The sequence below is a fragment of the Doryrhamphus excisus genome, chromosome 13, assembly GCF_030265055.1.
Source record: "Doryrhamphus excisus isolate RoL2022-K1 chromosome 13, RoL_Dexc_1.0, whole genome shotgun sequence".
Classification (NCBI taxonomy): domain Eukaryota; kingdom Metazoa; phylum Chordata; class Actinopteri; order Syngnathiformes; family Syngnathidae; genus Doryrhamphus; species Doryrhamphus excisus.
This window is the reverse complement of record NC_080478.1, coordinates 17,496,831-17,520,643: the sequence shown is the minus strand read 5'-3', so window position 1 is coordinate 17,520,643 and position 23,813 is coordinate 17,496,831. Positions and strand designations below refer to the sequence as shown.

General features: G+C 43.1%; 2 protein-coding genes across 5 annotated transcripts in view; one reads left to right on the top strand and one right to left on the bottom strand.

Annotated features, from left to right (window-relative positions):
- mnat1 (MNAT1 component of CDK activating kinase) overlaps positions 1-19,561 on the top strand; it is a 116,780-nt gene extending 97,219 nt beyond the window's left edge. For 3 of the 4 annotated variants that reach the window (XM_058091527.1, XM_058091526.1, XM_058091529.1), the window contains one exon: positions 19,150-19,561. In XM_058091527.1, coding sequence (XP_057947510.1) covers positions 19,150-19,270 — 121 coding nt within the window. In that variant the 3' untranslated portion in view covers positions 19,271-19,561. The remainder of the gene's footprint in view (positions 1-19,149) is intronic. The other variant, XM_058091528.1, reaches the window with a different exon arrangement.
- trmt5 (tRNA methyltransferase 5) lies at positions 18,669-23,811 on the bottom strand. Its single transcript, XM_058091521.1, has 5 exons — positions 23,747-23,811; positions 23,037-23,623; positions 22,838-22,962; positions 21,094-21,721; positions 18,669-20,977 (listed from the first exon to the last, which is right to left on the bottom strand). The coding sequence occupies exons 1-5, from the start codon at positions 23,752-23,754 to the stop codon at positions 20,919-20,921; spliced, it is 1,407 nt and encodes a 468-aa protein (XP_057947504.1). The 5' UTR covers positions 23,755-23,811; the 3' UTR covers positions 18,669-20,918.
- Positions 23,812-23,813: the final 2 nt, after the last annotated feature.

Sequence of the window (23,813 nt, the reverse complement as noted above, 5' to 3'; positions counted from 1 at the left end):
CTCAAACTAGTGTCCTGCGGGCCACATTTGGGCCATGTGTTTGAGACCCCCGCTTTAGACCCTTTTTTACATTGTTTTTGTATGATAATAATCTTCTAGACTCTAATCTAGATGTTTTTCTCTCAATTTTACTCACTGTACAACACAAATGTGCAAAAATGTGCATTAAAACGCAAAAACCCTGTCACTTGTCAGTCAATATACAGTATGCTATTTCAACAAAACATCATTTTGTGTTGTGGGTGACAAGGAAAATGAATGTAATATCTAATGATGTATCTCATTAATAATTATTTTTATTTTTACATCATACTGAAAGCCAAAAGAAAGGAAGACATGTGTGCATTAAGCTATACTCTAACTTCTGTAATATGAAATGATGCTAATTGGATGTAATAAGTATTTTGTGTCCGATCATGGTAAGGCAATCTGGTCTTTGCAACAGCTTTGTCAACGGAATAACCACTTGGAAACATGAATGGTAGACATGAGGGGGGGGGGGGGTGTCTGCCTGTCTAATGTAGATGAGCTCATGTACACTACAGAGGACCGTGAGAGAATACTCCTTCCATTTGTTTCGACTTGCATGTGCAGATTATCATCTGGGGGTCTGACGTTGTTTTCCACAAGAACAGCTCTTGCTGTGTAGGTGATGAAAGGCTGGCTGAGATCTCGGACAAGGACAAATCATATGGGCTGGTGGGGGCAGGGAAAAGAGAATTTTGGCTGTGGAGCGTTGAAACATTCAACTTCAAACCTCAAGTGCTGACAATGAGGCCTTGCCAGAACAGTTGTTTGTGTTGGCTTTGTTCACCCTGAAATTACCCATCCTTCTCCGACAGAATTTGCTCAATGCACTTGCCAAAAGACGGCGTGTATAATATTTAGAGGTTTTGCCTCCTCTCCCCCCACTTTGCTTTGCTTTTTGTATAATTGGTGGAAAAAGTGAGTTTTTCTCTTGGAGGTGCTTGTCGGGCATCTGCCGCTAGTTGTTTCTGGGAAAGGGGAACAGCTGAATGAACCCTGTTGAGTCTGGGGCTCCTCTCATGGGGATGCACCTCCTGATGGAGGATGTGCACTCACAGACGAGTCATGGAGTTACTGTAAGGTTTGGTCGCTGTCTGTGGAACAATCATCATTCACAGTACAGTACAAGGACTTGGATAGTTGGATGGACTTGTCTTTAATCTTTACAGTGTTTGCTTTGAGGGCACCACAAATTCTGTGTAAATAAGAGTGTCATAAAAAAAATATTTCCATATGCAGTTGGAATTGCATGGGTGACTACATCTTCCTTAATCACTTGCACAGATTGTTGCATTTTGTAGCAATGAATGCAAAGGCTAACAGTAAATAAATATTCATTCATTCATTTTCTTCGGCTTATCCTCACAAGAGTCACAGGGGAGACTGGTCGCCAGCCAATCACAGGGCACATATAGACAAACAGCCATTCACACTCACATTCACCAGGGGAGAAACAAGTGAGGAAAGGTTAGGTATAAAATAATGGTGGAGGAGTACAAGAAGGGGCGACACGGCGGTCGAGTGGTTAGCGCGCAGATCTCACAGCTAGGAGGACCAGGGTTCGATTCCACCCTCGGCTATCTCGAGTTTGCATGTTCTCCCTGTGCACGCATGGGTTTTCTCCGGGTACTCCGGTTTCCTCCCACATTCCAAAAACATGCTAGGTTAATTAGCGACTCCAAATTGTCCATAGGTATGAATGTGAGTGTGAATGGTTGTTTGTCTATATGTGCCCTGTGATTGGCTGGCGACCAGTCCAGGGTGTACCCCGCCTCTCGCCCCGAAAATAGCTGGGATAGGCCCCCATGTGACCTTCGGGAGGATAAGCGGTAGAAAATGAATGAATGAATGAACTAATTAATTGGCTTTTTTCACACGCCTCATTCATTCATTGAGTTTCTATGCCCCTTAATCCTTATTATGGTTGCTGGGGGCATGCTGGCGCCTAGCCTAGCTGACTTTGGGTGAGAGTCCATTAATGTTTTCCGATTTTGGATCAACATTTGCAATAATATCTATATGACTAATCGATATCAAGGCTGCAAGGCGAACTAGTGGTTAGCACGCAGGCCTCACAGCTAGGAGACCCGAGTTCAATCCCACCCTCGGGCATCTCTGTGTGGAGTTTACATGTTCTCCCCGTGCATGTGTGGGTTTTCTCCGGGTACTCCGGTTTCCTCCCACATTCCAAAAACATGCTAGGTTAATTGATGACTCCAAATTGTCCATAGGTATGAATGTGAGTGTGAATGGTTGTTTGTCTATATGTGCCCTGTGATTGGCTGGCGACCACTCCAGAGTGTACTCCGCCTCTTGCCCGAAGACAGCTGGGATAGGCTCCAGCACCCCCGCGACCCTCGTGAGGAAAAAGCGGTAGAAAATGAATGAATGAATGAGTACAAGAAGGCAAATTATGCAAAACAAGTGAGCATGTGACTAGAAGAACAATAAGGAAATATGGTTCCTAGTCTGGGCTTCCCTCGGTCTTAGTTCTTAGTAATGTAACTCCAAGCCTCAGTTAGAGGTGTTCTCTCGGTAGCACATCCATGTTAAAATATTTTGTAAAGTGAGTTTAAAAGTGGCTGACATTGTCATTGGAAGAGACCATTTTTTCTTCAAATAAAAACAGGCACGTTCTTACACAAGTAAAGCATAAATCACATATGCACACACATAGACTAGCAATGTTTAACATGTGCTTAAAGTACGTCTGTTCACTGCCCTGGTCGGGAGCCAGGGGTTAATGGCTCTCTGAGTGATACTCTCCTCCTGCTTGTGTTCTTTAGCTTTTTAAGTGTCGCTTCCATGTCTGTGTGTTTACTCGGCGGGTAAGTGTGCGTGCGTTTGTTTCACTCCATGTTGTCGGGAGGGGAGTACTCCAGAAACTTGTCCTCAGTTCCCGGCAGACAGCTGTCCAGGGAACATGGATTTGGCTCTTTAACCGTAAAAAAAAAATGGTTCATAAGAGACCCTGGAGTTTCTTTCTGCTGTTGCCAAATTAGTTATATGAGCTTCTCTTTCCTCTGGATCTCGCTTCTCACTCTTGAATGAACGTGCAAGTCAGCCATGATGTTTTTCTTGGTTCATCAAATGCAGAGGATCCTCTTAAGAATGGCTTACCCGGGTATTTGACATTCTCAGGTATTTGACATGGGTGTATACATCCATCTTGTGTGCCCGATGGACCTGGAAAAGGATGGCGTGGCTGGAATCGGTGGTCACTGACAGTCGTGGACATGACAGTGCTGAGAGTGACAGTTCCACAGTAATGGCACCTACTTGGAGCCTCACCCGGTCCCTCTTTGTAACACAAACACAGCTTTGATGCTGAAGTTATGAGCTTGAGGCTGAGGCATCGGGATGGGTGACCTCGCAGGAACTTTTTCACTCAAATTTCTCAAGACTCATTTTGCCAGAACAACACTTTATAGGGAAGCTGGTTTGTTTGGAGGATAAGCGGCATAGAAAAAAGATGGATGGTTTGTTTGGTTCTTGCTTGTTGCTTAACTGAACTCGGTTATCAGATATATTGATATTATCTCCATAGTAAGTTGTAGTTATTGTGTTCCCTGACCGTTTCCTTGCAGTCGTTCCGACGACCCATCCACTATTTTTATGATGAAGCCAGAGTTTTGCACTCTTAATTGCATGTATCAGCGCTGCGTCGAACTTATGGCAATCATGATAAAACGGTCTTGAAAGACAAGAGACAAGCCATATAGAGCAGGGGTCTCAAACTCAATTTACTTGGGGGCCACTGGAGCTGGGGTCTGGGTGAGACTGGGCCGCATCAGGTTTTCCAAAAAAAAAAACAAAAAAAAAAACACATTTATTAAAAACAAAAAAATTAAAAAAAATTCCAATTTTCTACAAGAAAAGCTCTGATAAAACATTCCACTGTTCTCAAATATCTTACTTTTTATTTTTCTACACAAAATAAGATGAAAAATAAATAAACAAATCAAGAATAAAGAAAATCAATCAATGAGTAATAAATACATAAATAAATATAATAATAATAATAAAACAGGAAATAATAAAAACTTAAGAAACCATATATAGTTGGTGGGTAGACAAATTATTTTTTTCAGATTAAAATGAACAAAGCATTATTAGAGCCCTGTAGACATGACAAAACACGACTATAGTCACATTTATACTCTTTTTATTTTTCGACATATTGCGCAACTGCAGGGTCTTGAGACACATGCTAACTCGCAAACTAGAGAGCTAGCGACCTAAACGGTAGCCTTCAAGTTATTTCCTTTCAACTTAAATAGCCAAAAACTTACCACTTCCACACGGATAGGGAGGATAACTATTAACAGTTATTGGAGTATACAACATTGAAAACGTTTCCGTGTCGGTAGCCGCTACAAATGTCACACATTTGGAATGCCTAATCCAGGGGTGGGCAAACTTTTTGACTCGCGGGCCGCATTGATATAACAATATTTCCGGGGGGGGGCAGACTATATATTTTACAGTCCACCTGGTATTATTGTATCTGTAAAATTGTCATGCAATCTGCTATTATTATTTATTATTTTATATTTATATTTAAATATTTTAAAAATAATAAAATATTATAATAATTAAAATAAAATTAAAATAATTATTATATTATTATTATGTAAAATATGCAAATATAACAATATTATTATATATAATTCATATAATAATTAGCATTAATATAATAAATATAATAATCATAATAGTTATAATAATAATATAATAATTATTATTTTAATTTTTATTATTATTATGTGCTTGTGTCTCTTTGTTCAGGAGCACTTTGTAAACAACAGACCATGTCAAACAACGAAATTGATACAACCATCAAAAGGTTGGCTCAGGCCATGATGTCAGGTTGTATGTTGAGTTTAAATTAAATACTTTTGAAAGATTGGGCGGGCCGTATTCAAACACTCGGCGGGCCGGATGTGGCCCCCGGGCCGTAGTTTGCCCACCCCTGGCCTAATCCCTGATCCTAACTTTCGGAAAAACCTGTATAATAGACTTAATTTTTATGTTAGCATTGTCAAATATGAAATGGGATTATGTAAAGGTTATCGCTATGACCCGGTTGTGTTTTCCAGTCCAAACTAGTGCTTATGAAGGTACATATTTCTGAAAACAAGCAGAATAAAAATGATCCATTTCAGCGTATTCAAACTCTTATTTGTCAGTGTCGCTAACTTAGACAGATTCCAGCTGTTGGGGTGAAAAATCCAGCTTGTAGCTGTCAAAAGAGCCCCAAGCAAAATTCCAAATGGTTCACAGACGGCTTTACCCTTAGCATTGGTATGACATTTTAGGTGTTTTAAAAAAATAAAAAATCCCAGGATGCTAATGGGCTAAGTGCTTCTATTGCTCTCATCTAAAAGCCTAACATTCGCTCGCAGAGGTCACAGATTTCCTATTTGCATAGCCAAAAGAGATCCCAAGCGTTGTAAAACAGGAGACTGGAGAACAGACATTTGACTTGCAAAACCTTCCATGTCAACAAAAACGCTCCATCTTACTGCTCATCACATGACTTACAGCCGAGCTTTGATGCGTCGTAGCTCTATACGTGCGGACTTTCCTTGTTACTAACCAGATCAAAAAAACAATATGGAGTGCAGCCATGGTCCGAGTGCTCCCCCACCCACCCCACCCACCCAGGCCATTATCCTGTCTGTCTCAGTAAACAGACCATTAACAGGCCACATCACTATTGTTTCCTCTCCCATAGATCTGTTCAAATATTGATCCTCTCTTGAAGTACGAGTCTAAATAAGTGTGCACCGCAGTGGAGAAGCTTTTTTTTTTTTTTACTTTGGTGTGTGAGTCATTTCTGAAAAGTAGCGAGCATTACACAAGTGACAAAGACATTTCTGGTCTATCTGCAACAGCACCACTTTGAGTGTTGTTGTTTTTCTTCTTTTTTTTTCGGGCTGCGTGCCAGACAGACTAACAGTCTCCTTCTTAGATGAATCAATCCAAGGCATTTTCAGCATGTAGGGCAGTGATTTTCAACCACTGTGCCGCGGCACACTAGTGTACCTTGAGAAACCGTCAGGTGTGCCGTGAGGAATTATCCAATATCACTTTTTATAATTAACATTTATTAATCATCATTTGCAAATATGATGTCAATAGTATACATGGACCCAAATATTCCAATTGCATTTGATTTATTTGTTCAAATGGAAAGAATTGAACAGGGATGGAATATTCCTTTAACCAATCCGATTGAGGTATCTTGTACCCGCTCAAACGGAAAGTTGTCAGGGTGCGTTCTTCTTCGTGGTGTTTTTCTTCTTCTGTTGTTTATTGGCGGTTGGCAAGCAGCTTTCGTGTGCATTAGCGCCATCTGTGAAACAGAATCTAAACCCTTCTATACTTTATTCATAAGTCCAGTTTTATTAAAAAAAGAAAATAAATGCCCCTAGTTGAATTATAAAAGATTGAATTTGATTTTTTAATGTTTAAATTTATCTTGGGGGCGTTCTTTCAGCGCATGCTCAGATATGACGTAACACGCAGATCCAGACGTTCTTCACTTTTAAAAATGGAGGCCAGCAATCGGCACTGGACTAAGCAAAGTTGGTTTTTGATTCAAACTAAATTTCAAGACTGGACAGACGAAAAACTGGCAATACGGAGTTATTCCAACAAGTGAAAGAAAAACTCGGGGGAAGCCGGTATCACGTGATGTTTACGTTTTACTGGGCATGCCCTATTGACTATTCTGGTTGATTTTCACGGCGCATGTAGACAAGAGATTGGAATATTCCTTTCTATGGATACCATTGTTTCCCGAAAGGTCATTGGGAAAGAGAAAAAGTGGTGATGTAAAAACGTGGCTACTGTGGAGTGTCTGTGGTGTAAAGACTAGCATAGCAATGTAATATTGGTCCGTGTGGCAACACCTACCTTGTTCCTCCGATAGACTTATTGATGCACGTGTGAGGTCGTGGTGACATTTTGGAACATTTTTGGTTAGTGGTGTGCCACAAGATTTTTACAATGTAAAAAACGTATTGCACCCAATGTAGGTGATCTCTCCTGACTATTTAACTCGGTGATATTTGTCGAATTCACAAAATCAGCTGTTCAATTGAAGGCTGCATGCTTTTAATATCTGTAATAACGTACACGTACTTTGACTTAGTGTAGTTGCACACAGATCAGACTTTCCCCTGCTTTTTCACCCTTGGGGCAAAGGACCTTACTCTGTACCGGGGGGGATTAACTGGCTCATTTTCCCCTCTTAAGAGCTGGAAAAAGAAAACAAACTCATGTGGTGTGGAGCTTACCACACACACACACCTTGTGGCAGCAAGAGTGTACTAATTTTTTCACTTTTTTCACTAATTTGTTAGTGAGAACTAACTCTTCTACTCCTGAACTGATACGTGTTGCCCGTGCTATTATTTGTCTCACCAGCACACCACATGGTGGCATTATTGAACCTCAAAGTTTGATGCCATTGACTTGAAATTTCTCACACAGCTCGGTGTCCTAAGTGTCAAAAACGTCTTTACAGGGGCATGGATGGGACTTGGCAACCACTTGTCCAGAAGTCAATGACCATTTGTCTCATGCGGGGGTTTCCAACAGATAGCTTGTGCGCTACAAGGAGCTTAAGGTCAAATATGTGCGTAAACTGTACTTTTACTGTATCATATTTCAATTGAGAATATTTTTTATGACTGTTGACCAAATTTTTTTTTATCATTTAATTCAATTTTGAACATGCATACAGGTTACATTGAAATGCATCACATTAGAAGCAAAACTTATTTAATGCTACACATAAATTGCTAATACATTTGTTTGTCCACTTCCTATATTCAAAATATACCGTTTACCCATTTTGAAAATAGTAACCATGCTTATTGAAATGCTTTGTTTGAGTTCCATAATCCAGTTCCATTATTTGATTCCACATACTGATTATGTGCGCAGACCTCACAGCTAGGAGACCAGGGTTCAATTCCACCCTCGGCCATCTCTGTGTGGAGTTTGCATGTTCTCCCCGTGCATGCGTGGGTTTTTCTCCGGGTACTCCGGTTTCCTCCCACATTCCAAAAACATGCTAGGTTAATTAGCGACTCCAAATTGTCCATAGATATGAATGTGAGTGTGAATGGTTGTTTGTCTATATGTGCCCTGTGATTGGCTGGCCACCAGTCCAGGGTGTACCCCGCTGTCTCTCACCTGAAGACAGCTGGGATAGGCTCCAGCACCCCTGTGACCCTCGTGAGGAAAAAGCGGTAGAAAATGAATGAATGAATTTAATTGCCATTTAGAACCCGCAAGTCATGCTGGGAAGCCCACAAACAGGAAGTAACCCAGTTATGGGTTTAACATGCTAGGTTAATTGCCGACTCCAAATTGTCCATAGGTATGAATGTGAGTGTGAATGTTTGTTTGTCTATATGTGCCCTGTGATTGGCTGGCCACCAGTCCAGGGTGTACCCCGCTGTCTCTCGCCCGAAGACAGCTGGGATAGGCTCCAGCACCCCCCGCAACCCTCGTGAGGAAAAGCGGTAGAAAATGAATGAATGAATTTAATTGCCATTTAGAACCCGCAAGTCATGCTGGGAAGCCCACAAACAGGAAGTAACCCAGTTATGGGTTTAATATGCTAGGTTAATTGGTGACTCCAAATTGTCCATAGGTATGAATGTGAGTGTGAATGGTTGTTTGTCTATATGTGCCGTGTGATTGGCTGGCGACCAGTCCAGGGTGTACCCCGCTGTCTCTCGCCCGAAGACAGCTGGGATAGGCTCCAGCACCCCCGCGACCCTTGTGAGGAAAAAGCGGTAGAAAATGAATGAATGAATGAATACTGATATGCTGAAGGTTTTTAGTGTTGTTAGCGCATACAAATGCCTACAATTGCATGGTGGCACTCGTGTAAGTACAACAGAAGTATAGATCACCAGTCCTTTCATTTCCATCAAAGTAGCTCAAATAGTAATATGGAAAATGTTTTTATTTTAATACAACTTTGAGGATATCTGTATTACATATATGGCTGCATGTTTTACATAGAAAGTATTCGTTTTTAGTCCTCTCTTTCTTGCATTTTTTTCACTTGTCTTCTTCTCTTAATTGAAATCCACCTTGACAGCCCCTCACTGCTTGAGGTGTTTTGAAATTGATATCCCCCCCAAGGGGGAAAACTCTATTCTTCCTCTGTGTATAGGTGCCCTATTCCCAGAATGTTACATCTGACTATGCTGTTGTGTATATATGGGTGTGCCTTGAGGCTAGCAGCCATTCCCAGAACAGCATATGTTCCTCCATTGTTTACGACCCCATTTGGTTAACGATGACACTGATGTCATGTCATTCTTAGCCCCCCCCCCCCAGCTCCCTCGCTCCCTCTTAGAAGCTTTTCAAGGTGGCACAGAGTTATCAAGTGGCGGCTCAGGAGTTGACAGAAAGATGGACTGTGTATCAAGTAGCTCACAGGGATGCGCGATGCCCCTGACATGAGGCCCGTGCAAGTAAGGCAGCCTCTACTGCCCCCATCAGGTTACACCGAAGAGATGCGGGGGCTGAGACAGTTGTCGGCTCCGATGAACAGTGACAGGTGGCGTGCAGGACCAGGAAGGGAAGTTGTCTTCAGGCATATGCAGAACAATTGGCCTTTATAAGACGCAGACACTGTCTGTGAGAGACGTACAAAATAACAATAAAGCCTCCTCTTTTCAGTAGTAGTGTTTTGCAGTCACACGTATTTAGCTAGGTGTTAATTTCAAGTATCAACCGGAGCATCTGTTAACACTCTAAACATGCTGCTCTTGACGAAGTGTTAGTGATAGCTTCCTCATCTCATTTAGGGAAGCAGTCTCAGCCTGTCAGCGGCGATGATAAGACTCTTGATAGCGGATAAGGCTGATGTAAGCGCTCCAAGCCCCCTTAACTCACAAGTTTGAGCTAATTTAGCGGACAGCGGGGTAGGCTAATGGCTGAGAGTCCTTCTCACACGCTGCCGCATCCCCGAGGAAGCAGCACTGAATGGAAAAAAAGAGTGTGACCCTTTGACCTGTGGCGATGAAAGACCGCTGTTGACCGATATTGTATACCTGTGAGAGTGTTTGCCTTGTCTGCAGGGGGTTTCTGGACCAACTCCGCTGGATTTACAGTTTTGTATCAATAGAAACCGTAGACCAGGGGTCTCAAACACGCGGCCCGCGGGCCAAATGTGAGGTCTACTTGTTCAGTACTACACTTCAACAACTGTCCTTTTGCCTCATTGTGTGTTTATGACAATGCGTGTGTTGTACTTGTTTACTCTACAGCAGTGGTCTCAAACACGCGGCCCGTGGGCCAAATGTGGCCCGCAGGACACTAGTTTGAGGCCCCCGCCTTGATATGAAAGTTTAATGTTAGCGCGGCCCGTGCAAGTTTGAAACGGATGCCATATGGTATCATGTACCCAGAAAAAATAATCACGTTTGATTAGTTATCCTCCCTATCCGTGTGGAAGTGGTAAGTTTTTGGCTATTTAAGTTTAAAGGAAATAACTTGAAGGCGACCGTTTAGGTCGCTAGCTCTCTAGTTTGCGAGTTAGCATGTGTCTCAAGACCCTGCAGTTGCGCAATATGTTCTAAATAAAAAAAAAAGTATAAATGTGACTATAGTCGTGTTTTGTCATGTCTACAGGGCTCTAATAATGCTTTGTTCATTTTGTAGTCGATCTAATGCAGGGGTCTCAAACACGTGGCCTGCGGCCGAAATGTGGCCCGCAGGACACTAGTTTGAGGCCCCCGCCTTGATATGAAAGTTTAATGTTAGCGCGACCCCGCGTAAGTTTGATACGGATGCTGTATGGTATCATGTACCCAGAAAAAATTATTACGTTTGATTAATGTTCATGTTAAAGGTTAAATAACTGTTAATAGTTATCCTCCCTATCCGTGTGGAAGTGGTACGTTTTTGGCTATTTAAGTTTAAAGGAAATAACTTGAAGGCGACCGTTTAGGTCGCTAGCTCTCTAGTTTGCGAGTTAGCATGTGTCTCAAGACCCTGCAGTTGCGCAATATGTTGTAAATAAAAAAAAGTATAAATGTGACTATAGTCGTGTTTTGTCATGTCTACAGGGCTCTAATAATGCTTTGTTCATTTTAATCTGAAAAAAATAATTTGTCTACCCACCAACTATATGTGGTTTCTTAAGTTTTTATTTTTTGCCGTTTTATTATTATTATTAATATTTATTTCTTACTGATTGATTGATTTTCTTTATTCTTGATTTATTTATTTTTCATCTTATTTTGTGCAGAAAAATAAAAAGTAAGATATTTGAGAACAGTGGAATGTTTTATCAGAGCTTTTATTGTAGAAAATCGGAACCAAAGCACTAAAAAAGTTTGTATATTTTTCTGTTTTTAATAAATGCGTTTGTTTTTTTTTGGAAAACCTGATGCAGCCCAGTCTCACCCAGACCCTAGCTCCAGTGGCCCCCAGGTAAATTGAGTTTGAGACCCCTGGTGTAGACAAACGTCCATGAATTGTGGAGCACGAGCTCGCACCCGCTTTCCACACAATATTCTCAGTGTGCTGAATCTTCCACAAGGGTTTTTTTTTTTTTGTTTCTGGGGGTCGAGTGGCAAAAAGGAGGGGCATATGGGGGCAACCGTGCTGCGAGTGAAACCGGAGCCGCCTGAGGAATGCAGGGACCGGGGGGTGGGGGGGTGTTTTTGGAGAGTAGAGTTTGACGGGGGTAGACTTAAGGGGTAGGATGGGTGATTAGGGGGTGACAGCTGAGTGCTGACCCCGCTATACTGACAAATCATCTGGCAGGTGTGTGGCTCTGCACAATCCCTCCCGCCTTTTTCCTCTTCGCCCCCATCATTCCCAGGCCAGGAATCCTCAACCACTGTTCGGAAGTGTGCGCGCGCTAACAGAAGACTTCCGGACATGCTTTGCTGCCATCCAAGACACTCATGACTGGCCTTTGGCGAGGGTGGCGTACCCTCTGTGTCCCGTGTTTGTCAGCTGTGTTTATCAGCTGTCCTTGAATTAGCATCCATAGTTTGACCTTGAAGCACTCCTCAGGTATAGGGAAGGATTTTTCGAGTCATCATTAAAGGTCATTAGAGTCATTGATGGTTTAGTACAAGGGTATCCAAAGTGTAATCCAAGGGCCATTTGCGGGCCGCGGCTTGTTTCAAAGTGGCCCCCTGCATCTTTTGATTTTTCAATATGTGGGGCCGGTCCCAAAATGTGGACACTGCTGGTATAGTGGATGAAATCCCCACTTGGTGACCATGTGACTATGAGTGTGAATGGTTGCCTGCCTTTATATGTACCCTGATTGAATAGTTCACCTTTTGCCCAAATGTTAGATGGGATAGGCTCCAGTGGCTCCACCACTCGGATCAGGATAAGCAGGATTTTTTTTTCTGTCTCATCTTGCTTGTGTGTGCTGCACAGTGGTTGAGTGGTTAGTGCGCAGACCTCACAGCTAGGAGACCAGGGTTCAATTCCATCCTCGGCCATCTCTGTGTGGAGTTTGCATGTTCTCCAAAACATGCTAGGTTAATTAGCGACTCCAAATTGTCCATAGGTATGAATGTGAGTGTGAATGGTTGTTTGTCTATATGTGCCCTGTGATTGGCTGGCGACCAGTCCAGGGTGTACCCTGTCTCTCGCCCCAAGACAGCTGGGATAGGCTCCAGTACCCCTGCGTACTACTGTACTACTACTACTACTACTACCTGTTTTTGCACCATACTATTAACATTCTATATGCCTCACAGCCAGGAGACCCGAGTTCAAGTCCACCCTTGGCCATGTCTGTGTGGAGTTTGCATGTTTTCCCCGTGCATGAGTGGGTTTTCTCCGGGTACTCTGGGTTCCTCCCACATTCCAAAAACATGCTAGGTTAATTAGTGACTCCAAATTGTCCATAGGTATGAATGTGAGTGTGAATGGTTGTTTGCCTATATGTGCCCTGGCAACCAGTATAGGGTGTACACTACCTCTCGCCCAAAGACAGCTGGGATAGGCTCCAGCACCCCCCACGACCCTTGTGAGGATAAGCGGTAGAAAATGAATGAATGAATGAATCTTGCTTGGGTGCTGTGAAAGCAGACAGGTGCGAAAGCTGCGGTCCAGTCTCACCGCTAGCACGGCGTGTAAGCGTTGTCAGAGGACTTCATTCATACGGAGCGTCAGCTGAACGTGCTGTAAAGCAAACAGGAATGTTGTCATGTGTGACAGCAGCCAGCGCTTTGACAATGAGCGTTCTGTTGGAAGAGGGTTTGATTCCGTCTGTTTGCGTCTGCTCTGTGGTTTGTGTTGATTAAGTGTCTGTCTGCTGCTGAAATAACCATTGCAGCATTACTCGTGCCTCTTTTTCTTTTCCATCAAGCTTTCTGAATCCAATTCCAGGCAATTCTGGAGAGTCTAGACAAGGGACTCGCGGCTGTTTGCCTCAAGAACCGAAAACCATATCGGTTCCAATGCAGCAACATGGGTCCAAACCCAACACGAACCAAACGTTCTCATCTGGGAATGACGCTACTGGAACATTTCACCTCTTTTCACTTGAAATTAGGGATGTGGTTGTGTGGAGTTTTCCAGGCAGTATGAATAGAGAAGACTTTCGGACAGATTTGTTGATCCTGATTAGGAGACACTGTTCAGGTATCCTGGACTCCAAAGTACTCGATCACGCCAAGTGGCCATTTTGAAATAACTAAATAGTATCAGACAATGTGATCAGAATTAGAGCTCATTATTTTAGTTCAGTACTTTTATAACGTAAACAATGACTATGATGTAGTGGTAAAAGTATACATCCCATTGAGTTGATACCGTGGCAACAAAAAATAATATGTGAAATATGTAGTCAATTGATGCTATCAATGCTAGCTTGTGTGATCGCTCTTTTTTTTAAGTCACCTTGAAGTTCGACTTTTCAACCATCTTTGTTTACACATTTTTGCCTGGCTCCTGGTGTCTCTGGTGGCAGGTAGCTACCTAGCTATCCGTTGCTAGCCTTTGGTAGCTACCTAGCTATCTATTGCTAGCCTCTGGTAGCTACTTAGCTATCTATTGCTAGCCTCTGGTCGCTACTTAGCTGTCTATTGCTAGCCTCTGGTAGCTACCGAGCGATCTATTGCTAGCCTCTGGTCCACGGACTACAAATTTTCCCACATTTTGTCAGCGGTTGTTAGCGGAAGCTAGTAGCTTTAATAGTGCTGGAAGTTGGATACACTTGGGCTATCATAAGTCGGATATTTCATTCAGTTATTTTTAACAAAAAAATATATAAAACAATTGAGTTGGTTGAGTGGTTAGCGCACAGGCCACACAGCTAGAAGACCTGAGTTCGATTCCACCTTTGGCCATCTCTGTGTGGAGTTTCCATGTTCTCTCTGTGCATGCGTGGGTTTTCTCTGGGTACTCCGGTTTCCTCCCACATTCCAAAAACATGCTAGGTTAATTTAGCGACTCCAAATTGTCCATAGGTATGAATGTGAGTGTGAATGGTTGTTTGTCTATATGTGCCCTGTGATTGGCTGGCCACCAGTCCAGGGTGTACCCCGCCTCTCGCCCGAAGACAGCTGGGATAGGCTCCAGCAGCCCCTGCGACCCTCACACACACATGAATAATAGATATCAAGGCTACACGGCGGATGAGTGGTTAGCACGCAGGCGTCACAGCCAGGAGACCCGAGTTCAATTCCACCCTGGGCCATTTCTGTGTGGAGTTTGCATGTTCTCGACATGCATGCCCACATTCCAAAAACATGCTAGGTTAATTAGCGACTCCAAATTGTCCATAGGTATGAATGTGAGTGATTGACTGGAGACCAGTCCAGGGTGTACCCCCACAGGTGGGATAGGCTCCAGCACCCCCGTGACCCTCGTGAGAAAAAGCTGTAGAAAATGAATGAATTTCCCACACTCCAAGTGGTTAGCATGTAGGCCACAGTCAGGAGTCAGGAGATGAGGAAGACCCGGGTTCGAAAACAAAAACTTCAGGAATGTTCCTCCTGTCAGTTGTACATGTAAGTGGAACCCCCCCCCACGTCATATTCTGTGGTTTTTGATTGCCGTCTGACGGGCACACATTGTCTCACTGTGTCATTACGCCGTCCTCGTCACCTGCAGTCGCTGCGTACCTCGCTCCCCCAAAGCGACATAATGGAGCAGTCCAAAGTGACCCATATTTACACAATAATACAAGGCTTTGAAAAGACTCCTATCAAGTTGCAGCTAATGCTCCAATGGGGCCAGAGAGTGAAAGATGTTACAGAGCGAAACGGCTTGGGTTTCAGAGCCCTGTGAACAAAAGGCAAGTCCAGTCTTTAGGGAGTAAAGGGGGGGGGGGGACTTGTGGGCGTTCACGTTGTCATTTTCATGTCAAAGTATAGATGTTTGCATAGTAGTGTATAGCATGTGTTGGAGTCTGCAGGTTATATTTAATGCATTTGGAAATTAATTGTGGGGCGGTCGAGTGGTTAGCACGCAGACATCACAGCCAGGAGACCAGGGTTCGATTCCACCCTCGGCCATCTCTGTGTGGAGTTTGTGCATGCGTGGGTTTTCTCCGGGTACTCCGGTTTCCTCCCACATTCCAAAAACATGCTAGGTTAATTAGCGACTCCAAATTGTCCATAGGTATGAATGTGAGTGTGAATGGTTGTTTGTCTATATGTGCCCTGTGATTGGCTGGCCACCAGTCCAGGGTGTACCCCGCCTCTCGCCTGAAGACAGCTGGGATAGGCTCCAGCACCCCTGCAACCCTTGTGAGGAAAAGCGGTAGAAAATGAATGAATGAGCCCCAATCCAATACTGATATCGATAATAATGATATTTGAATCGATCAGCCCACATCTAGCTACCATTCCTTAATGACTATTGTGCAAAGAATCGTTGCCAACAAAAACTGATGGCTCAACTAAGACAGTTTTCCTCAGTACTGTATATACACTGTAGTGCATGGGTGTCAAACACGCGGGCCAAATTTGTCCCACAGGACACTAGTTTGAGGCCCCCCGCCTTGATATGAAAGTTTAATGTTAGCGCGGCCCGCGCAAGTTTGATATGGATGCTGTATGGTATCATGTACCCAGAAAAAATTATTACGTTTGATTAATGTTCATGTTAAAGGTTAAATAACTGTTAATAGTTATCCTCCCTATCCGTGTGGAAGTGGTAAGTTTTTGGCTATTTAAGTTTAAAGGAAATAACTTGAAGGCTACCGTTTAGGTCGCTAGCTCTCTAGTTTGCGAGTTAGCATGTGTCTCAAGACCCTGCAGTTGCGCAATATGTTGTAAATAAAAAGAGTATAAATGTGACTATAGTCGTGTTTTGTCATGTCTACAGGGCTCTAATAATGCTTTGTTCATTTTAATCTGAAAAAAATAATTTGTCTACCCACCAACTATATGTGGTTTCTTAAGTTTGAGTTATTTGCCGTTTTATTATTATTATTATTATATTTATTTATTACTGATTGATTTTCTTTATTCTTGATTTGTTTATTTATTTTTTTATCTTATTAAGATATTTGAGAACAGTGGAATGTTTTATCAGAGCTTTTATTGTAGAAAATCGGAACCAAAGCACTGAAAAAGTTTGTATATTTTTCTGTTTTTAATAAAAAAAATTTTTTTTTTTTTTTGAAAACCTGATGCGGCCCAGCCTTGCCCAGACCCTAGCTCCAGTGGCCCCCAGGTAAATTGAGTTTGAGACCCCTTCTGTAGTGCATGTCAGGCTCCTCCTAACTGCTCCAACTTCATGAACGTCCCACACGAGGATGCTGCTTGGGCTCGCTGGGAGATCCAGCAGGTGACTTAATGGAGCAGAATTGAACAAACGTGGGGGTGGACGGGGGTTAGCAGAGGCCAGCAGGGTTAGTTTAAGAGAAGAGGATTTGTCATGATGATACCCAAAGGTGATTTTAACTCACCCGCCCTTCCTCCTCTTCCTTCTCTCTCTCACACACACACACAGGCGTATATACAGACTGCCCCCCCCCCCCCCCCCCCCCCCCACCTTCATGTTCTCTTTCTGCTCTTTTGCTCTCTCCTTAGGGGCAGGACGGTATAAAGTTACACAGAGCTCTCAGCTTTCTTGGAAGGAATGACCACATGAGTAGCTCGGGGATTAGATTAGCAGGAAGAGCAGACTTAGCCAGGCCGTAAATAGCCCCCCCGCTTTTTTTTTTTCACCATTAAAACGGGCACCAGCATAATATAATCAATAGACAGCACTCATCGGATGCAGGAAGCCATACGAGAAGACCTCCCTCAAGTGCTCTGAAGGACAGACTACAGCAGCTTGGCGCTAATGAAGTTATTATTAATCACTGCGCTCTCCTGTTTTGAACTTGCGTGTTGTTTCTCTTAAGTGGCTGATGAGTGGGTTTTCCTGACATGTCGTTTTTAAGCATATACGGTCCCCGAGCCGCGACAAAAGGTCACGCCGTGTGACGTAGGAATGAATGTTTGCAGTATTTTCTACAGTTGTATGCAGTTAGCTGACATCAATGTCTGGTCTAGTCTCACACACACACACACACACACACGTACACCACACAGGTGTTGGGTTACTGTATAAAGCAGTTGGGTATAGAAATCAGAGGGCCGTTTGTGCTCCGATTCCCATCTCACTTTGAAGTTTCCTGCACTTGCATGTCAGACTCTTCTATGGGGGCTTTGGTCGTGCATGGGAAGTGTGTGTAGTTTTCTTCCTCATTTTAGGACCAAAAAGGAATAATTTGCCAGATTGCAGTGGATGGAATATGTTGATAGTGGATATATTTTAGCTGATAGAGGAAAAATAACAGTAAGAGATATTACTGATAGGAATTTTGTAAAAAAAAAAAAAAAAAAAATTAAATTCAGGCGGCACGGTGGACAAGTGGTTAGCGCGCAGACCTCTCAGCTAGGAGACCAGGGTTCAATTCCACCTTCGGCCACCTCAGTGCATGCGTGGATGTGATTAATTAGATGCGATTAATCTAATTAATCGACAACTACATACTTTGGTAATTGAAAAATCATTTATTTTATTTTTAAAAAAATGTAAATATCTAGTGGTTAGCGCGCAGACCTCACAGCTAGGAGACCAGGGTTCAATTCCACCCTCGGCCATCTCTGTGTGGAGTTTGCATGTTCTCCCCGTGTATGCGTGGGTTTTCTCCGGGTACTCCGGTTTCCTCCCACATTCCAAAAACATGCTAGGTTAATTAGCGACTCCAAATTGTCCATAGGTATGAATGTGAGTGTGAATGGTTGTTTGTCTATATGTGCCCTGTGATTGGCTGGCCAGCAGTCCAGGGTGTACCCCGATTAAAATGGATATTGGCTGCATAGCGGATGAGTGTTTAGTGACCTGGGTTCGATTCCGACCTCGGCATGTTCTCCCCGTGCATGCGTGGGTTTTCTCCGGGTACTCCGGTTTCCTCCCACATTCCAAAAACATGCTAGGTTAATTAGCGACTCCAAATTGTCCATAGGTATGAATGTGAGTGTGAATGGTTGTTTGTCTATATGTGCCCTGTGATTGGCTGGCCACCAGTCCAGGGTGTACCCCGCCTCTCGCCCCAAAGACAGCTGGGATAGGCTCCAGCACCCCCGCGACCCTTGTGAGGAAAAGAATATTTTTTTTCTATGTTTATAGTGGGAGCTAGATCTTTGAGACCTGGACATTTTCAAAAATGATGAAAAAGAAAAAAAAAGTGTGTCCTTAAGAGTTGATAGTGGTCAACTATGACTGAGGAGACTATTTTACTCCTTTTTTTTTATGTGTGAAAATGTAAACAGTGACTTTGAGCTTTGCTTAAGGACCTGAGAGGCCGCTGCAGGTTACATCTGTAAGCACTTAAAACAAGAGAGACGCCTATAATACCTTAATAGAGCCGTGTTGTAAAGGCTTTTGAGCACAAGGTGTCCCAGTGTTAGGACACGGCTGTCTCTGTCTACGTTAATCTCATCAAAGGAGAGAAAAAAAGGTCCAGGAAAAATAACTTAAGAAGTGTGGATTTAATGATGGATAAACGTACACTCGGGTTACTCTGCACGCTGTCAGTTTGTGTTATTTACAAAATACCTCCAATGACATCACTGATTGGGGGGGGGCTTTGTGTGTTTACAGATACTTGAACCACGTGCGGGCGGCCATGCCTCAGGACACAGCTGGAGGATACAGCTCAGCTTTGGCGTGTCATCGAGCCATTCAGGATGCTTTCAGTGGCCTTTTTTCACTAACAGGCTGACCTCACGACGACTTATGGACGACAAATACATGACCCAAGAGGACAAACACTATCACGGTGGTCAGCGATTACAGTAATGTATCATTTTTTTTAATGTATTTTATATATAAATAAATCAAAATTCCCACAATGTGTTCAGCAATTTATTTAACATTCTATGACATTCAATGCAAGATTTGTATTCAGCTCCTCATGGATGCAATGTTTATGATTGTGATTGTAAACTGAAAGAAACAAAAATCTGTCAATATGATGCAGGGTTGCATGATTCTGCAAAAAATATAAATCACAATTTTCTTGCAATTCTATGGGACTTGAAATTGTCTCTCTGTTATTCTTCAAATGTCCCGGAACTTAATCCATCCAATCAAAAACACGTATATGGTGGCTCACTCCTACGCAAGTATGGAAAGTAATGATTAACCAAAAAATTAACAAAAATTCAAGTTAAAGTCTTATTTTGCTTAAAACACAAAAATAATATGCCTGTGAATATTCTCATACGTCCAGGTCATTGACGTTGTTTGATGCTTTCGCCTCTCATCCAAGCGGGCTTCATCAAGTTGATGCACAATGACTAGGTAGGACAGCCGTAGTCTGATAACAAAAGATACTAGGTCTGGTTTTATAGATTCATTCATTCATTCATTTTCTACCGCTTTTTCCTCACGAGGATCGCTGTCTTGGGGCAAGAGGCGGGGTACACCCTGGACTGGTCGCCAGCCAATCACAGGGCACATATAGACAAACAACCATTCACACTCACATTCATACCTATGGACAATTTGGAGTCGCCAATTAACCTAGCATGTTTTTGGAATGTGGGAGGAAACCGGAGTACCCGGAGAAAACCCACGCATGCACGGGGAGAACATGCAAACTCCACACATGAGATGGCCGAGGGTGGAATTGAACCCTGGTCTCATAGCTGTGAGGTCTGCGCGCATATCAATATGTGGAATCAAATTATGGAACTCAAACAATGCACGAAAATAAGGCATTTCAATAAGCATGGTTACTATTTTCAAAATGGGTAAACGGAACATGTTGAATACAGGAAGTGCACAAACAAATGTATTAGCAATTGATGTGAAACACAAATACCCTGGTCTCCTAGCTGTGAGGTCTGCGCGCTAACCACTAGACCGCCGTGCCGTGCCGGCCTGGTTTTATAGATGACTTAGGAAATTATAAAATACTCACTGAATTCCGAAGAAATTTAATAAAATAAATGATTAATCAAATACCAAAGTATATAGTTCGATTAATTAATATTAATTAATCAATATATCGATTAATTAGATTATTTGTTACAGCACTACTGATACATGACTACATCGGTGATCAGATCTTTCCAACAAAATAAGTTTTTCTGAAGGATAAACATATGTACTACGTGTACTTTGTGTACAAATAAAGCTAAGTTGCTTTAGTTTAAGAAGTATTTAAGAGTATTTAAGAGTATTTAAGAGTCTAGTCTCTTTTTGATCTTGTTATCCTCTTCATAAGCAACCAGTATTAACATTGATTACAGCACAAGAATATAAAGTAAAAAATGTGTGATGAGTATGTTGAAAGAAAGATATTTAAAATGACCAACGCAAATATTTCCTCGTATGAAGTACATGATGTGATATTGAATGTATTTTCATGTTGAGTCAGTTGTCTCGCACTTTTGCTTCTTGGGTGCCGGTCCCTCTGAAGACTCTGGTGATAATAAAAAAAAAAAATAGTCAGGAATTAAATAATATTGTGCAAAGTATAGTCATAAAAATATTAAATTAATGTCTTGTCAATCAAAACTAAGCAAAATTAATTCTCACCAGTGTGGCTGAAGAGGACTTCTTTGGGTATGGGGAAGCTCACACACATCATATCCTTGTTGGGCGCTACGTTCCGTACAAAATGCACAGAGCAGCGATTCTCCAGAGGGAACCCGATGCTTTGGGATGCTTTGTCCATCACGTCCTTCTCTGGGTTGTCATCTTTCGAGAAGCCATAGCAGTAAACTATGGGAACGTTTTCCTCACGTACAGACTCCTGACACAGGAGGCCCTTGAAGGCATCTAGAAACTCCAGAGCCAAAGCAGGAAGGTTCATGACCACGTGGACGCCGCTTTTTCCTCTCAACAACGTGGGAAGTTCTTGTTTGAGCGGACCTCGGATGAAGTCCCGGCCGTCCATGTTGAAGGTCTTGACTTTGCCTTCCACTTTGTTGACTTTGCTGTTGTGTTGCAGCCACTTGTAAGACTCGGGGTTGAGGTCATTGGCTAAAACGTTGGCACCCAATCTAGCTGCCGGGATGGCGAAGGGTCCCACGCCGGCAAACACGTCAAAGACGGTGTCGCCGCGTTTGACGAGCTGCACCACGCGCTGATGCTCTGTACTGAGCCTCGGGTTCCAGTACACGCGAGAGAAGTCAAACTCGTACGTCACACCGTTTTCTTTCACCTGGGACACATGAATGGGAGACCAGCATCAGAACCTCAAACGCAGGGGTCTCAAACTCAATTTACTTGGGGGGGGCACTGGAGCTAGGGTCTGGGTGAGACTGGGCCACATCAGGTTTTCAAAAAAAAACAAACACATTTATTAAAAACAGAAAATTATACAAACTTTTTCAGTGCTTTGGTTCCGATTTGCTACAATAAAAGCTCTGATAAAACATTCCACTGTTCTCAAATATCTTAATTTTTATTTTAAAACTTACCGCTTCCACACGGATAGGGAGGATAACTATTAACAGTTATTTAACCTTTAACATAAAGATACATAACATACATGATACCATACAGCATCCATATCAAACTTGCGCGGGCTGCACTAACATTAAACTTTCATATCAAGGCGGGGGCCTCAAACTAGTGTCCTGCGGGCCACATTTGGCCCGCGGGCCCCGTGTTTGAGACCCCTGCATTAGATCGACTACAAAATTAACAAAGCATTATTGAGTCCTGTAGACATGACAAAACACGACTATAGTCACATTTATACTTTTTATTTACAACATATTGCGCAACTGCAGGGTCTTGAGACACATGCTAACTCGCAAACTAGAGAGCTAGCGACCTAAACGGTAGCCTCCAAGTTATTTCCTTTCAACTTAAATAGCCAAAAACTTACCACTTCCACATGGATAGGGAGGATAACTATTAACAGTTATTTAACCTTTAACATGAACATTAATCAAACGTAATAATTTTTTCTGGGTACATGATACCATACAGCATCCATATCAAACTTGCGCGGGCCGCACTAACATTAAACTTTCATATCAAGGCGGGGGCCTCAAACTAGTGTCCTGCGGGCCAAATGTGGCCAGTGGGCCGCGTGTTTGAGTCCCCTGCACTAGAGTGTATATACAGTACTGTGGAAAAGTCTTAGTTGAGCCATCAGTTTTTGTTGGCAACTAGGGTCTCAAACATGCGGCCCTCGGGCCAAATGTGGGCTGCAGGACACTAGTTTGAGGCCCCTGCCTCAGGGTTTACAGATATGAGCTATGATATTATGCTCTCCTGATTATTAAATAACACCAACGGTTATTATTTTGTTGTTACGGCAACCTACTTTGGTGACCATGTTCTCCTCTCCAGAAAGCACCTCCATCTTGAAGTTGCGATACGTCGAGTCGATCATATTTGTCTTATTGACCACACATGTGATACCAGGGTTCTTGTCCATGATCACTTGACCTACAATCAGAGAAGCGGAACACCAAATGGGTGGGTACTCCATCATAACTTGTGATGTTCCCTGTGTGTCTCACCAATGAGGTTCCTGTACGGGAGCTGGTGGTCCCTCAGGTTCATGTGTGCGATGTGTCCCACTCGGCTGAAGGCAGACGTCACATCTTGACCCCGTGGGAGCACGGCCTCCAGCACCTCTTCGCTCTTTAGGTTCTCGTAGGTCAACTTCAGTTCATAGTACTGCAACTCCTCCAGAACATCAAATGACCTCAAAGCCTCTGCTTCCACCTCACTGAGGGAGCTTAGGGAGGACACTCTGTGAGGGTCCAGGAGCACCAGCTTAAAGTCTGGACTGTTCTCCTTGTCCTGGACTACTCTGCATATCCCTGGACGCTGGATGGTGGACTTTTTCAAGCTCTTCGTCACTTTGTTGATGAGCCGCGTCCGCACCCGTAGAGCTGGTACAACAATTGTCTGTGTGAAGGCTTCTTTGTCCAGAGACGTCATGCCGCGGACCTGTGGCGGCGGCTGGTATAATTTGGCTTCCATTAGGGCATTCGGTGCACAATTAATAGCAGTAAAAGCTGGGGAGCTGAGGCTGCGGAGCACAGTGGAAATGTTCGGGTTGTTTCGTATATGCTCTCGTAAAAAAACTCCCCCGAAGCGCCTGTAATGACAGAATTAGCGTTGTTATAAAGCATAAACGTGACCAAGTTAACCACTTTTACGCAAAATGTCCGCTATTCGCTATTTAATCGCTTATTAACACTATAATGCAGCGAGAGCTCACCTCAACATCCTTCAGTCAGACATGCGTCTCGGCTACGTCATCCATGCTCGACTAAAAACTCGTCTGA

Bases quoted from the DNA above. Each gene is read 5' to 3' on its own strand.
- trmt5 (XM_058091521.1), bottom strand. The intron at 22,963-23,036 runs GTGAGACACACA...CTCTGATTGTAG, and splicing joins CCCGTACAGGAACCTCATTG to GTCAAGTGATCATGGACAAG. The intron at 21,722-22,837 runs GTAGGTTGCCGT...CATGTGTCCCAG, and splicing joins AGGAGAACATGGTCACCAAA to GTGAAAGAAAACGGTGTGAC.